This window comes from Drosophila persimilis, unplaced genomic scaffold, assembly GCF_003286085.1.
Source record: "Drosophila persimilis strain 14011-0111.01,24,50 unplaced genomic scaffold, DperRS2 tig00000863-arrow-arrow-pilon, whole genome shotgun sequence".
NCBI classification, from domain to species: Eukaryota; Metazoa; Arthropoda; class Insecta; order Diptera; family Drosophilidae; genus Drosophila; species Drosophila persimilis.
Window position 1 is genome coordinate 638,380 of NW_020825364.1, and position 13,305 is coordinate 651,684.

General features: G+C 49.5%; 1 protein-coding gene across 1 annotated transcript; it reads right to left on the bottom strand.

Annotated features, from left to right (window-relative positions):
• Nucleotides 1–1,734: 1,734 nt before the first annotated feature.
• LOC6599547 lies at nucleotides 1,735–3,712 on the bottom strand. The gene is made up of 2 exons (XM_002024621.2): nucleotides 3,372–3,712; nucleotides 1,735–3,320 (listed from the first exon to the last, which is right to left on the bottom strand). The coding sequence occupies exons 1-2, from the start codon at nucleotides 3,647–3,649 to the stop codon at nucleotides 1,748–1,750; spliced, it is 1,851 nt and encodes a 616-aa protein (XP_002024657.2). The 5' UTR covers nucleotides 3,650–3,712; the 3' UTR covers nucleotides 1,735–1,747.
• Nucleotides 3,713–13,305: the final 9,593 nt, after the last annotated feature.

Below are 13,305 nucleotides of genomic sequence, written 5' to 3' on the forward strand. Positions count from 1 at the left end.
TATGCCCCTGGAGGTGTCCTTAAGTCCAACCTAAGACCTGGCAACGGCAATTAAATGCCGCACACATTGTTTTTGGTGGCAACTGCTTAATTATCCCTAAGAACAGCCCAGCCGATCCCCTTCGATCCGATCCGATCCCGATTCGATTCGATTCGATTTTGGACAAAAGAACCGCCAGAGCCGTCGACTTGCTTGATTGGGAAGCAGCAGAGAAGAAGGCCCGAAAAGGAGCTGCAAACGAATTAACATGTAATTATCTCAGCTTCGTCTGGAGTCGTATACCATTCCACTTCGAATCGAAACGAAACGAATCGCCGGGCGACACCCAGACCAAAAACAAACTTGTCTCTCGGCCTAGACCTAACAAGGAACAGGCGTAAAGATCCTCAAATGCAGGCAGAGGAAGAGCAAGAGGCAGAGCCAGAGGCAGAGGCAGCTGCCTCTTGTTGCGTGCGTGCCGTGCCGTGCCGTGTTCGGGGTGTGTCTTTTTCGTTGGTTCTTAAGGAGGATTCCACTGACCACCCGCGCTCTGGCGAGGCAGGAACAGAACCCGTCCGATGGCGATTCGATGGCCAAGTGGCGCTAAAGTTGTCAGTCCTCTAAACCCTAATTAGGTGTTATCTACGACCCAAGCGCGCCCCTCTTTTTTTTTGTACCAGTATGTGGCTGGATGGCCATTGATGTCCACCGACACAAGAACTCCGAGGAAAGAGGGCAAGACACACGAAAAGTGAGAGAATGTTTCTGGAGTGGGTAGCAGTTTATACACGACACAAGATCTCGAAAGACCTCCAAAGACTTTCACTTCCATTGAGTCATTGATGTCGCATGGACGTTTTTTCGTTGGGAAGAAGGGCGCCACTTCATTCATCAAGGAAATGCTGTAATCCATCCATCATCTCTGCTCTGACACAGTATTTTCGGTGATTATCACTGCCCGGCACTACAATCCCCCCGGGGGTAATCTTTTTTGGGCGGGGGGCAATTTCCCCGGCGACATTTTGCGCACAATTGATGGCAATTGCGGCGATCACCGCCGCGGATGACACATGCCTGCCCCAAAGCGGATGCCGGCAATCAGTAGAAAAGCAGAAAAGAGCAGACTGAACCGGACAGAGGCTGATTGAAGCCGAAGCCGATGCCGAGTGACCTACTCTCTGAGCTGCAACTGCACAAGCTAGTCCAGATATTAGATAAATTAGATGTCAACTAGGGAAAAAATAAATCTATTTGAGCTCTTTTCATGTTACAAGTGTCACGCGTCATGCAGAAGAGCCCCCCCGTCACTGAATACAAAGTATGTTACAGCAAATTGGATAAACCTGATGGAAGCTGTGGAAATATAGAGCTATCTATGATAAAAGTGTCTTTTCGGGACTAATATTTCGATGACATGTATCACGCGTCATGCAGAAGAGCTCCTCTGTCGAGCTCCTTTCTATCTATGGCAAAAAATTTGACAAAACTAAAGTAAACTGAGGAAAAATAGAGCTTTCTGACTGATATTTCGAGACACGTGCCACGCGTCATGCAGAAGAGCCCATCCGTCACTGAATGCAAAGTATATCACATCATGTTTGATGAACCTGATGTAAACTGAATAAATATAGAGCTCTCTAGGATCCTACGATCCTTTTGGGATTGACTATTCGATTACTTCCAGAAAGTATTTCGACGCGTCATGCACAAGTGCACCTCTGCTGCCTGAAGACCATCCAAAAAAACAGACAAGAGTACAATCGATGCTTCATTTATGTTTCTTGGCGCCTTTTTTGCAAATGCAATACTTTTTCACAATGGGATCGTCCGTGCACTTGGCCGTGTCCTTGTACGAGTTCTTGCGACTGAGCTCGTCGACGTTCATTGTGAGAGTGTTGTTCTGTGGATTCCACTGGATGGTGGCCTCGAACTGCGGCTTCTTGGGAACTGTCGAGAAGTTCAGGATGTAGAATTCTTCTGCGGCGTCTGCGGTCTTTTCGCCCAGGATCTGCTTGCGATCCATTACCTTGACCTCTTTCAGCTTGAAGTTCTCGCAGAAATTGGTGAGTTTCCTGGCCACCAGATGCTCGTTCATCTGCTGCACCACAGCGCGCGCCACTGCCTCGTAGTGGGTGCGGTTCGTGACCGTTGTGGCGGGGTGGCAGGTGCACCATTTCTCGGTGATTCCCGCATCCGAGCAGCTGCGGTTCTCGGGGAGCTCGAAGAACAACGACTGGCAGCTGGGACACTTTTTGGCCTTGAGTCTGGGGTCGAAAGCCTCCGGCGAGGCGGTGTTTAGCTGCAACAGATGCTGCAGGGTCATGTGCAGGTCGTAGTTGGACGAGAGGCGGTTGCGATTCTTCCGGAGATTCGCCACGTAGTGGGGATACTTCTGGTGGAACCAGGGCGGCGCGTACAGCCACAGCATGGGCAGACGCTCCTCCAGGTAGCCGGAGCTGGTGCGCGTTCGAATATCGCCGAAGCGATAGCCATGATCGCTCACCAGCAGCACAATCGAGCGCTTGAAGAGCCCCAGCTTCTGGAACAGCTGCAGATACTCCCTCAGCAGATGGTCCATGGCAGCGGCGCCAATGAAGCTGTTGTGCGTGAAGCTGTTGCTCCAGAAGAGCCCGAACATGGGCGACCTTTGGAGGAAGCGCTCTACGAACTGAACGGCAAAGTCCCACACGTAGCCGGAGCTCATGTGGCGCCCCACACAGAAGACGATGCCGTGTCGACGCTCCAGCCTGAGGGTCTTCTCGATGGCCCTCACGAACGGACGGAGGTAGTGGTCGACCGGTTTTCTGATGAATCCCGGCTTCTCATAGTTGAACGTGCTCAAGGACTCGCAGTCCTCCGCGTAGGCGGTGGTGTAGCCCGCCTCCTTGAACCGCTGCCAGATGTAGTTCAAGCTGTCGATGTAGCCCTTGACCTTGAACTTTTCCCCCTCGAGGCCCTCCACGTGGTTGTCGCCCGTGAGAAGGGCCAGCAGGTTGGGCAGCGTGTTGTCGCCCACCTTGTTGTAGCCCTCCATCTCGAACCAGCCGGGAACTTCCCGGAGAAAGCGCAGGACCTGCGGCATGGTGCGACGCAGGTTGATGCGCGAGGTGGAGTCAATGCCCAGGATGATGACATGCGGCTTGGGCTCCTCCTCGTCGTGGAGCAGGCGGAAGGCGCGCACCAGGTCCGCGTAGCTCAAATGATCCTGGACGAAGGTCAGGGCGTCCTTTTGGGTGATTTTCGACTTGTGGTTTTTGCTGTTGAGCAGGCAGCGCGTGGCTATGTACTCCACGTCCTTGGGCAGCAACAGATCATCGGGCAGGGGCATCATCTTTGACATTCTGCGGGATACAGAGATACAGAGACGGATCTGGGAGATCTGTAAGCCCTACTTGTATGTATTGTCGGGTTCCGTTGCATTCTCGTCCCTGTAGATCTTCTGATAGCCACACTCCAGCGTCACATTCTCCTTGGCCATCTTGCTGGCCAAATCGCCCCGCGTGTGCACCCGGTACTGCTCCAGCCTCGGATCGTACTCGGCTGTCACCAGCTCGCTGTCGTTGTGGCAGGCCTTTTCCTTGTCCTTGGTGTAAATCGCCATCACGTCGCGACTGAAGGGATCCACGTAGGGCATCTGGCACAGCGGACTGTCCACGTAGTACTTGGGCATCGGAGGCTGTGCCTCCGGGGCGGCACCAGCACTTGCCACGAGGCTGAAGAGTGTGCCAAGTGGCAGCACCACACACATGAGATTCATGATTGAAACTGGGGAACCTTGGGCCTTCGATCTGCGAGAGATCTGTGGAGCGTGAAACAGTTTCCAAATTCGAAATTTCATGGCGAAAGAGAGGGTCGTCGATGCCCCTTTGGAAATTGTTCAGCTCTAATGGAATATTCTACAAAATATTCTGCTTTCCATTCCCACTTTTTCTTTGATTTTCATTAACTGAGGGGCACTGCTGCATGACGCGCGCGTCTAGGGTTTAACTAAAGAACAGAACATCTTTCCTGGATGGTTTAGCTTCCAAATTGAATCATCTGTACCTACTATTATTGGGCTTCTTGACACCCTTTTTCTTGGTACTCTTCTGAAGGGTTTTACTGGGCGCTGGCTCGTGCGCTTAATAGATTTTTCCATGCTTTTAGCGCCAGTCTCTTCCGCGCTGCAAATCAGAGGAAAATCCAAAAGACTTCCATAACTCACTCTCGCTCACTCTCGTTCTCTCTCTCTCTCTCTCTCTCTCTCTGTCTATATATATCATATTCCGGGCGTGGAGTGGAGTGGAGTGCCATGCCCCAGAGGACGCTGTCCGTAGCATTTGAGACATGGGCAATTATGTAAATAAGTCGGAGGCGCCTCCGTGCCGAAGGACACAATGCAGGATGACCGCAAAAATTATTGCCGGCCATTTGGCCAAATGAATGCGTGACAAAATGCAGAAAAGAACCGAAAACAGGGCCCAAGGAGACACAAAACAGGAGACACAAGGACAATGGGCCGCTGGGACCGGACCGAGGCGCAGCGGGAGTGGCAGCGAGGTCAAAGGTCAGGCCGCGCTAATGTTGTGCTAATTGCGATTGGAAAACGCGGTGAAAACAGTGTCTGAGGCGCCTGGCGCTGGCCTAATTGAAGTGTCCTTCAGCCAAAAGGATGATTTACAACAGGCGCTAACAGGAGTGGAGGGGGAGGGGGAGGCGGAGAGCCAGAACGAAGGAAGGAAGGGGGTAGAAGACCATCATCAGGTCATTGCCAACGAAAGCAGCATCCGAGACCACCCGTGTGCCCCGGCAGATCAGGCTGCTGCTCGAGCATGCAGCATCCTGGCCGGAGGTCCTTGGATCCCCCAGAGTGGGGATGTCTGTTTGGTAACTCGATCTCTGGCGCACGCGTGTCCCGCTTAAGGCATCATCATCGTCGAAGCATCGAAGCATCCAGAGGATCGGCGGACTGGCGGACTGGCGGACTGGAGGATCGGAGCATCAGTCGGGCCAACGGCTGTGATCTTTTCGGCCAGCAGTTGGAGCCAGGTGTGATATGTGTAACTGGATCCACTCGAACGTTGATCTGCTCCCTCGGGTTCTGTTTCTGGAGGCATATGCAAAGTGGACCACCACTGCCACTGGTGGCGGGGTGGCGGAAGGGGGGGCACTGCCACCGTCTGCTGTTTGCTGAAAGCTCATTTGTCATTCCCTCTCTCTCCCTCTCGCTCTCGCTCTCGCCTGCCCGTTGACTGTTTTTGCTGGCCACCAAAGTTGATTGAAATTTTTTGGCAATGACCCCTGCAGCAGCCCCCGTCCCCGGCCAGAGAAGAGGCAGCTGCCACTTGCGCTGCTGCTGCTGCTGCTGCTGCTGCTCGGCAGACTGGAAGCAGCTGCCGCCTGGAGGCAACTACCAAAAACTTCACCCACTGGCCGCCAGACCGACGAAGCGTTAAAACGCACACGTTGACAGCTTTTTCTGTGGCAGGCAGTGTGGCAGTTGCAGCATTTGCGCCGCTGCTTGCTTAATGTGCGCGATTTCTATCTGCAAATATAAATTGTAATTATTGCATTGTGCTGCAGTGGCAGTTGCGAGTTTCTCTTATCGCCAGGAACCATCGCAAGGTCTGCAAACAGCAAACGGCAAACAGCAACAACAAAAAATTAACAAAAAATTGCAAATGAGTGTCGAAAAGCAGCGGCTCGGCTCGGCTCGGCTCCCCCTCGCAGAGCATACGCCGGGCCGCCGCCACTTGATTGTCTGTCAGGCCAACTTGCAACATGGCTTTGAGCCGCATTCACCTGGCATTGTTTTTTGTTTTTTAGCTGTAACCCTGTTTTTTGTTGTATGCCCTGTAGGAGTGGATCGAAGGGGTATACGGGGTGTCGTGGGCGGAAGGAAGAGCATCTCCCAGAAGAGAATGTATGTGGGATATATTTACAGTATTTTCACTGGACTGCAACTCCTAGGAGCAACCCGATTTGGTGGCCAAACTCTTGTTGATTTTTAGCATCCATGCCCTTCCTTTTTTGAGGCCCATCCAAAGGCCGAAAGTCCCTACGATTCGGTTAGTATTTCCCGTATTTGTTGCTCCACTCCATTCTGCACCCATTCCAGGCCTTATTTCCTCTATTAATGGGCATGTTTCAGTCGTATTGTTGACTATTTTGTGCCTCAAAAGGGGGTGGCGTCTACTGGGAACGAGACAAAGCGAAACAAATTGGCCAACTTTTATTGTTGCTGCTGCTGCTGCTTTTTCGCGCTTTAACACTCTGCGGTGTGTGTGTGTGTGTGTGTTAGTGTGTGTGAGGTGTGGGGGTATTCATAAAATTGATGATGACGATGAAGCCCAAGAGGAGGCAGGGTGGAGCAGGGAGCAGGGAGCAGGGAGCAGGGAGCGTGGAGGAGTACTCTGTGAAATATTACCTTGGCTTTTGGTGACGACAGCTGCTGCCACTGCCGCCGCCTGCAATGCTGCAGAAGGGAATACAGAGAGGGGTAGAGAGGGAGGGGAGTGACCACCCTGTAAGCTGTAAGAATCCCCCAAGAAAATGTTTGAAGAAAATACATTTTAATTACTGCTCGGCTGGCTGTCTGTCCGTCTTTCTCGATGTCTGGCTGCTACGCTACGTGATGAAAAGTGATGAAAATTGCCCCAGCAATCGACTGCACCCGTGGCGATCATCCATCCATGCGCGCGCGTTAATCAATAAAATTGTGGAACCTCCAAACATCGACAGAAATGCAACCTCAAAGCCAAACCCTCCTCCTCGTCGTCGTCGTCGAGGCGGCTGCTGCTGCATCCAACGGTGCGTATGAAATTGAAAATCCGACCACCATACAAGGCGCCCCCATGGCGCGAGAGGGGAGAGCCACACTCCTGGATGGCCATGGAGATGCGAGATGGGAGATGGGAGATGGAGCCCCTGAACCTTTGATTTATCACTCATATTCGTGCAGGGCCAAGGCAAGGGGTACGCTGGGAGTCGATCACAGTCGGCACAGTCGGCGGAGGCAGGCACTCCACTTGTTTTCGAGTGGATTATTAACTGCGGCATTGATTGATGCCCCCCCCACACACACACGCACACGCACACACACACGCATACACTCCCCGGACACACCTTCGCCTTTGCCTTGGAAGAAGGTCTCTCGGTGTTGGTGTTGGTGTTGGTCTTAGCCTTAGCCTTTGCCACGGTCATGGCCTGTTAATTGAAATATGTTTTGTGTGGCTCTCAGTGGTCTCGCCGGCCTGTGGTCTGTTGTCTGTTGTCTGCTCAGATCAAAGGGGTATCTGCGCTGGCGTTCGAATGATGATTTGATTAATTCGAATCGGAATAGAAGATAAAGATGATGCAGATGGAGTTGCAGATGCAGATACAGATACTCGTACAGATGCTGTCGATGATGGGGATCTTTTTCCTCTGCTTATTTTCTGTAATTAAAACATTTTCGACAAAAACCCCCCAACACAAGCAACAAAATGTTCTGCAACTTTGATGAAGCCTGGACAAAAAAGTGAACAACTTTCGTTTCCTCCTGTGCTCCCCTCTGCTCCCCTCTGCTCCACTCTGCCTCCCTGTGACATTTCGGTTGTGTCAACTTTTTCTGTGTGACGGTGGAAAATAAAACATTAAACAATCATAAAAATAAATACATTTTCCCACACTGAGTGGAAGAGCAACAACAACAGCAACAGCAACAGCAACAACACCATCAACAAATAATAAAAACGAGAAGCAGTCGAGAAACTTTTGTACTACATGGAAATGTCATTCGCATAACAACAGCAGACAGCAGGCAGCAGACAGACAGACAGTGGGAAAGGGTAGAACTTTTGGGGAACAGTGGATACCCTTGAGGTTCCGATATATGATATGTAGTACCCCAATTATGTGTAAACTAACGATTTTCCTTATAAAATAAGCCCGAAATCAAACTATTTAGATGAGGGTTTGAAAAGCCCTAAGCATCTTGTAACTTTGAAGCATTTTTTCCTACAAAAGGCTTAGAAATATTTGGATTTGAATACCAAAAAGAACAATCTATGAGGAGATTTCTTTCAAATATCTTCCAATTAAATAGGTTTCTGGGTAGAAACATTTTTGGTTAAACAGTTTAGCGATCAGATCTTAGGAATTTCGTCTTGTCTATGCCTCAAAATAAAGATGTCTGGTGACTGTCCCTAGAAAAGAGTTCCAAAAAGAGTCCATTAAAGAGTATGCCCTGCTATATCCATTTCTGCATTTCATGAAACACCAGAAATACCCTGTAGAAAGGGTATAGCCGTACCTCCCAGCAGCAGCACCAGCAGCACCAGCAATGATGATGATGATGATGATGGTAATGGGTGATGTGGCGACAACAAACCAAACCAAACGAAACAACGCACAAAGTTTCAATTCTTCCACAGTTCCGTCCATGTGCCCTGCCCCCTGCCCTGCCCCTTTCCCTTTGGCACTTTGGGGTAAAGTTGGTGGCACCTTTTGTGGCAACTCTTTGTTGCTGTTGCTGTTTCTGTTGCTGCCTCTGAGATAACAGGCAACAAAATGTTTGATGTACTTGAAAGTTAATGTTTTGTGGTGTCAACTTTTGCCGGGGTCTCCGTCTCCGTCTCCATCGCCATCGCCGTCTCCATCGCCGTCTCCATCGCCGAGGCTTTTGCCAGCGACTTTTGCAATGGCATGAAGTTCCCTTCGACTTTAATGGAGGGATTTTCTCTAATTTGAGTCTACGAAAATTACCCTTCTTTTTTCCTCATTTTTTGGGCTAATTTTTGTTGTATTTTTTGAGCAAACTTTGACCTTTCACACGCTCCGCTATGCTCTGGCTCTGGCTCTGGCCTGGCTCTGGCGACAACAGATTGCCCCACCTATTACACACTTTTGCTTTCAAGGAATTACAGTGCCCCACAGTGTGCCCCAACAGCAATATCTTTATCAAAAGAACTTTTAGCCGCCACATTTTGGGCCACGAATATATATTTTCCCACGCAAATTAACACTTGACTTTGTTTCCATTTCCATACGATATGCGATGTGCGATATGCGAGGGGGGGCGGGTGCGGGGGGTAGGGGGTACGGAGTCTATTTGCACAAGATGACTTCATTTTCCTTTGGGGCTTTTTTCCTCCTCTCCCACTCCCTCCCCTTTCCCTCCCCTCTCCCCCTCTCTCTCTCTCTCTCTTTAAATATTTTATTATTGTTGACTTTTCTCCGCTCGACTTGTCACCTTCTGCCTTTTTCCCCCCGCCCACGCCCCCGTCCCCGACCCCCCTCTCCTTTTGAAAAAGTACAGAAATTGGTGTCTCATTTGTTTGTTGGAATTTCTGTGGCGGGGCCGTGCCACATGTGGTGTCTCGTGTCATTGTTTCAATTTTTATGTGCTACTACGAATATTGGGTAATACTCACGGCCCATGGGCCATTCAACAGTCACCGTTCATTGTAAGGCAAAGGGAGAGGTGTGATGTGTGGATGATTGGATGATTGGGCCCTGGGAATGCCCACATTCTATGGAGAGAAGAACCCCTCGAGGAGATCTGTTCAAGAGATGCTTGAATGCCTTCTGTCGAGGCAACCAACATTACGATACCCGATATTCGAGGTCTATATGTCATACTATATCCCGTATGTAACACCATGGAATCTCTATCTTTCTAGTCTTGGATCGCTGTGGAATGCACAATCTACTAAATCAACAGCAAGGGAAAGTGAAAATCAGGTAAGCAATGGATGGACGAGGGAGGGGGGAGGATAACACTTACTCATTCTATCTGCACGGCCATAAACAAGCTGCCTCTTGCCACCAATGATGCTGCACGGCAGATAAGCAAGTGCAGTGGCGCTAACAGGATCATAAATTCATGCGATATAAATCTGTGAGTAAATTCTGAACAGGAGAGAGAGGAGTGAGAGTCAGTTGTGAGCAGCAGAAGGAGTCGAAAGGTGTGCCAAGCCCCCTGTGTGCGTGTGTGTCCCTTTTTTGTGTCGTTTTCGAGGGCCAGGGCGAGTGGCTATAAACACACGTCGAAGAATTTTGAATTACTTTCGTTTTTATCGCCAGTTTTCATAATTTACACGCGAGCTGCCTAGAGAATGAGCCACCGCCTGCACAGTGCTCTCTCCCAGATTGAGTTGGACAAAAAGAAACGTAGATGACTTCATCATAAATTCACCTGTCGTTTTGGTCGATAGCCGGACGGACCTCTGCTTCCGTTGCCCAACATTGTCCCTTCCTCGGGTCCGGTCCGGTCCGATCCGGCCATGTATCTCTATCTAGAAGTAGGTGCTGACTGGTGGGAAAAATCCCTTACTTTACGATACACATATCCTATGGGTGTGTGTGTGTGTGTGTGTGTCCTCTCCCTCTCTCTCTCACTGTCTCTTGGGAGGAAATTTATGAATTTCGTTTGCGTGGCAAGTGCGCGAATATTTCGTGGAATTCCTCTCGAGAGTCGAGTCTGGAATCTCGAGTCTAGAGTCTCGCGTCCCGAGTGTGGGAGGGATACATTGTCGCGACATTCGAATTGAAATTTCATTAGTTTTACGATGCCTCATGCCCCTGGACAACCTTCGGGCTGGCATCGATGTACAGTACGTTCGTCTGGGGTTTACGACGCGTTCCGTGGAATTCTACGGCGGGAGAACTCTAGTCGGAATGAATTATGGAAAGCGATTTACATTGCTCTTGCTCATATTTTATTGTTGTTAATGTTTTCATTTGGTTTTCTCCTCTGGCGTTTTCTTATTTGGCGAATCCATGAATTATGGATTTGGTTGCACCAAAGGACAAAAAGAGGAGAGAAATTTGCTTCCATTGTTGAAATACTGTGTGTATTCTGGGCTGTCCATGGATTCAAATGGTTCGAATGAACCCTAGATGATTCCAGCAAGAAATGAATGGATTTTCTTGAGGGATTCTAAAGGAAAAAGCACTCGAATTTGTCTTTGATAAATCTATATGAAATCTAGTCCTGCCACTGCCAGAGGGCATCGTTTTATTGAACTACTTTTGACCTCTTCCGTGGAGCCATAAAAAAGCCAGGAATCTCCTTCGCCGCTCGAATGCAATAAAAATGTATCAAAAGCTGAACAGATGGAGAGAGGGGGAGAGAGCATGGGGCAAGTGACATTAGTGTGCTGGAGGAGAGAAGAGACACAGACACAGAGACAGAGACAGTGAGAGAGACAGCGAGAGAGATTGTTATATTCTTAACAATATTCCGGATATTTATGACCTTATGCCCCCGTCCTCGTCACCGTCCCCGTCCCCCTAGTGTCCAACGGGGCAAATGGAGCGTGTCCCGTGCCCCATTTTCCGAATGTTTGAATGCTTGAATGCTGAATGCTGAATGCGTGAAAAATGTTGCGAAAAATTTTAATGCGCTCGCTGCGGGGCGACAAATGGCAGGAATGGAAATGCGGGAAATGGAAATGGAGATGCAGTTGCAGATGCTCGCTGGGAAATGGAAATGGAAAATGGCAATGGAAAATGAACAAAATGGAAAAGATGACAAATGATTATGGAGCATAATAAATTTCAGCGCTGATTGAGCGAAATGCAGAGACTGCAGCTGCAAAATAAAATGCAGGAAAATGTGGCACCAGGCGATAGGTTGGGTTGCCTGCCCCACTGGGGCCGCCATCCGCATCCATTAATGAAGCTAATTTGCAGCACAAATCCTCGCTCGGTAGCTGCCTGAAGCCTCCAATCGTTCCTTCAAATCCAATTTCAAAAGTCGACAAAGCAAACAGACAAGTCGGAGACACAGACGGAGACGGAGACACAAACGGAGATGGAGACAGAGACAGAGAGAAATAGAGATTGAGGGTAAAGTTGATCCTGGTTCAGGGCACTGCTTATGGCCGACACGAGTGTCATCCACTGCTCCTATCATATCTCAATCCAGGAGGGAGGGCAGGGCAGGGCAGGGCATCTTCCTATCATATTTTCAAGCCAAGGGGAGGCTCGCCTCCTGGCAAATGGCTGAGAAATTGCCGAGAAAGCAACTTTATTGTCTCCTGCAGTCGAATCCCCATATCACATGCTTTCCCTCCCCCTCCCCCTCCACGTCCCCCTCTCTCGATGACCGAATCGAGTGTCTCATCTGTGCTCAAGAAGTTGGAATTTGTTTTCTTCGAGTGCTTTTGCCCCAGCCATTGGAAGTATGAGTGCCAGTCGAAGTGGCAGTGCAACTGCAGGTTGAGTCCTTCGTCTTTGCTCTTTTATTTGCCTCTGATTGGGTACAGTGCCCGACAAAAGTTTGTCATTTGTATTGGCTGAGCTCCATTTCCCCCTCTGTGCACTGTGCACTGGGGACTGGGGACTCTCTTTTGTCTACACTTTCCTCATATCGTTTCTGCTTTTGTCTCTTGTTGGTCTCCTTTTGTCTCGCTGTCTGACATCAGAGAAGCAATAAGCTCCGCTGGACATGAGGACTCGATTCGTTTATTGAAAATATTATATGATGTCCAAGGGAGAGAGGGAAACGGGTAGGTTTCGAGTAGAGAATATTCATATATTCTCAGAAGTTTACGCTTAAGGAAATCTATCAAAAGAAGCCTCATATTCCGCTTCCAGAGCCCTCTTCTAGGAATCTTTCCCTTTTTGGGCATTCTACTCTCAGGACTAAGTAGCTCTTAAATTTAAACCTACCATCTCCATGGATGTCTCTTGAACTTCAACCTTTCGTCACCTTTGTTCGCCTCCGTTCGCAAGTGCAACAGTAATTGAGGCCATTTTAATGATAGAAGCCCCATTGCCATTGCATGGCCATTGCATTTTCCAACAGGAAGACGCCACCCGCCCATCGAGCGCACTGTTTCCAACAGGAAAACAGCCATTCAACAGCCACCAAAGTATTTCGAAAAGGAAAAGCTTGCTGGGAAAACCTGCAAGGAAATGTACTGTGTTTTTTTTTTCCGGAAAGGAAAACCCACCCGCTACGAAATGTCACATTTAATATGCATTTTTATGCATTTCTTTCAATTAAATTGCACTTGATTCCCATTTAAAAGGGTGCCCGTGCAAACGGAAATGTGCATCGACACGCGATACGGTGATCAAAGCCCCCCCACTTTCCATACCCCCCCTGTCTATATACTCATGAGAAACCAGACAAGGACTCGCTCACTCGTTCTCGCTCTTTCTCTGGCGTCCCGCGCCCGTGTGTTGGCCTTTAAAGTCGTAATTAGGAGTACAGTGGGAGCCTGCCTCCTTTATTTGAAAAGTGCCTGGTGCTCATTGCGTGGGCGTGGCCCTGCAATTAGAATCCGCCAGCCCCACGCCCCACGCACCACGCCCCGCTCCCCACCCCACCACAATTGTTGGCATGTGCGAAATGCG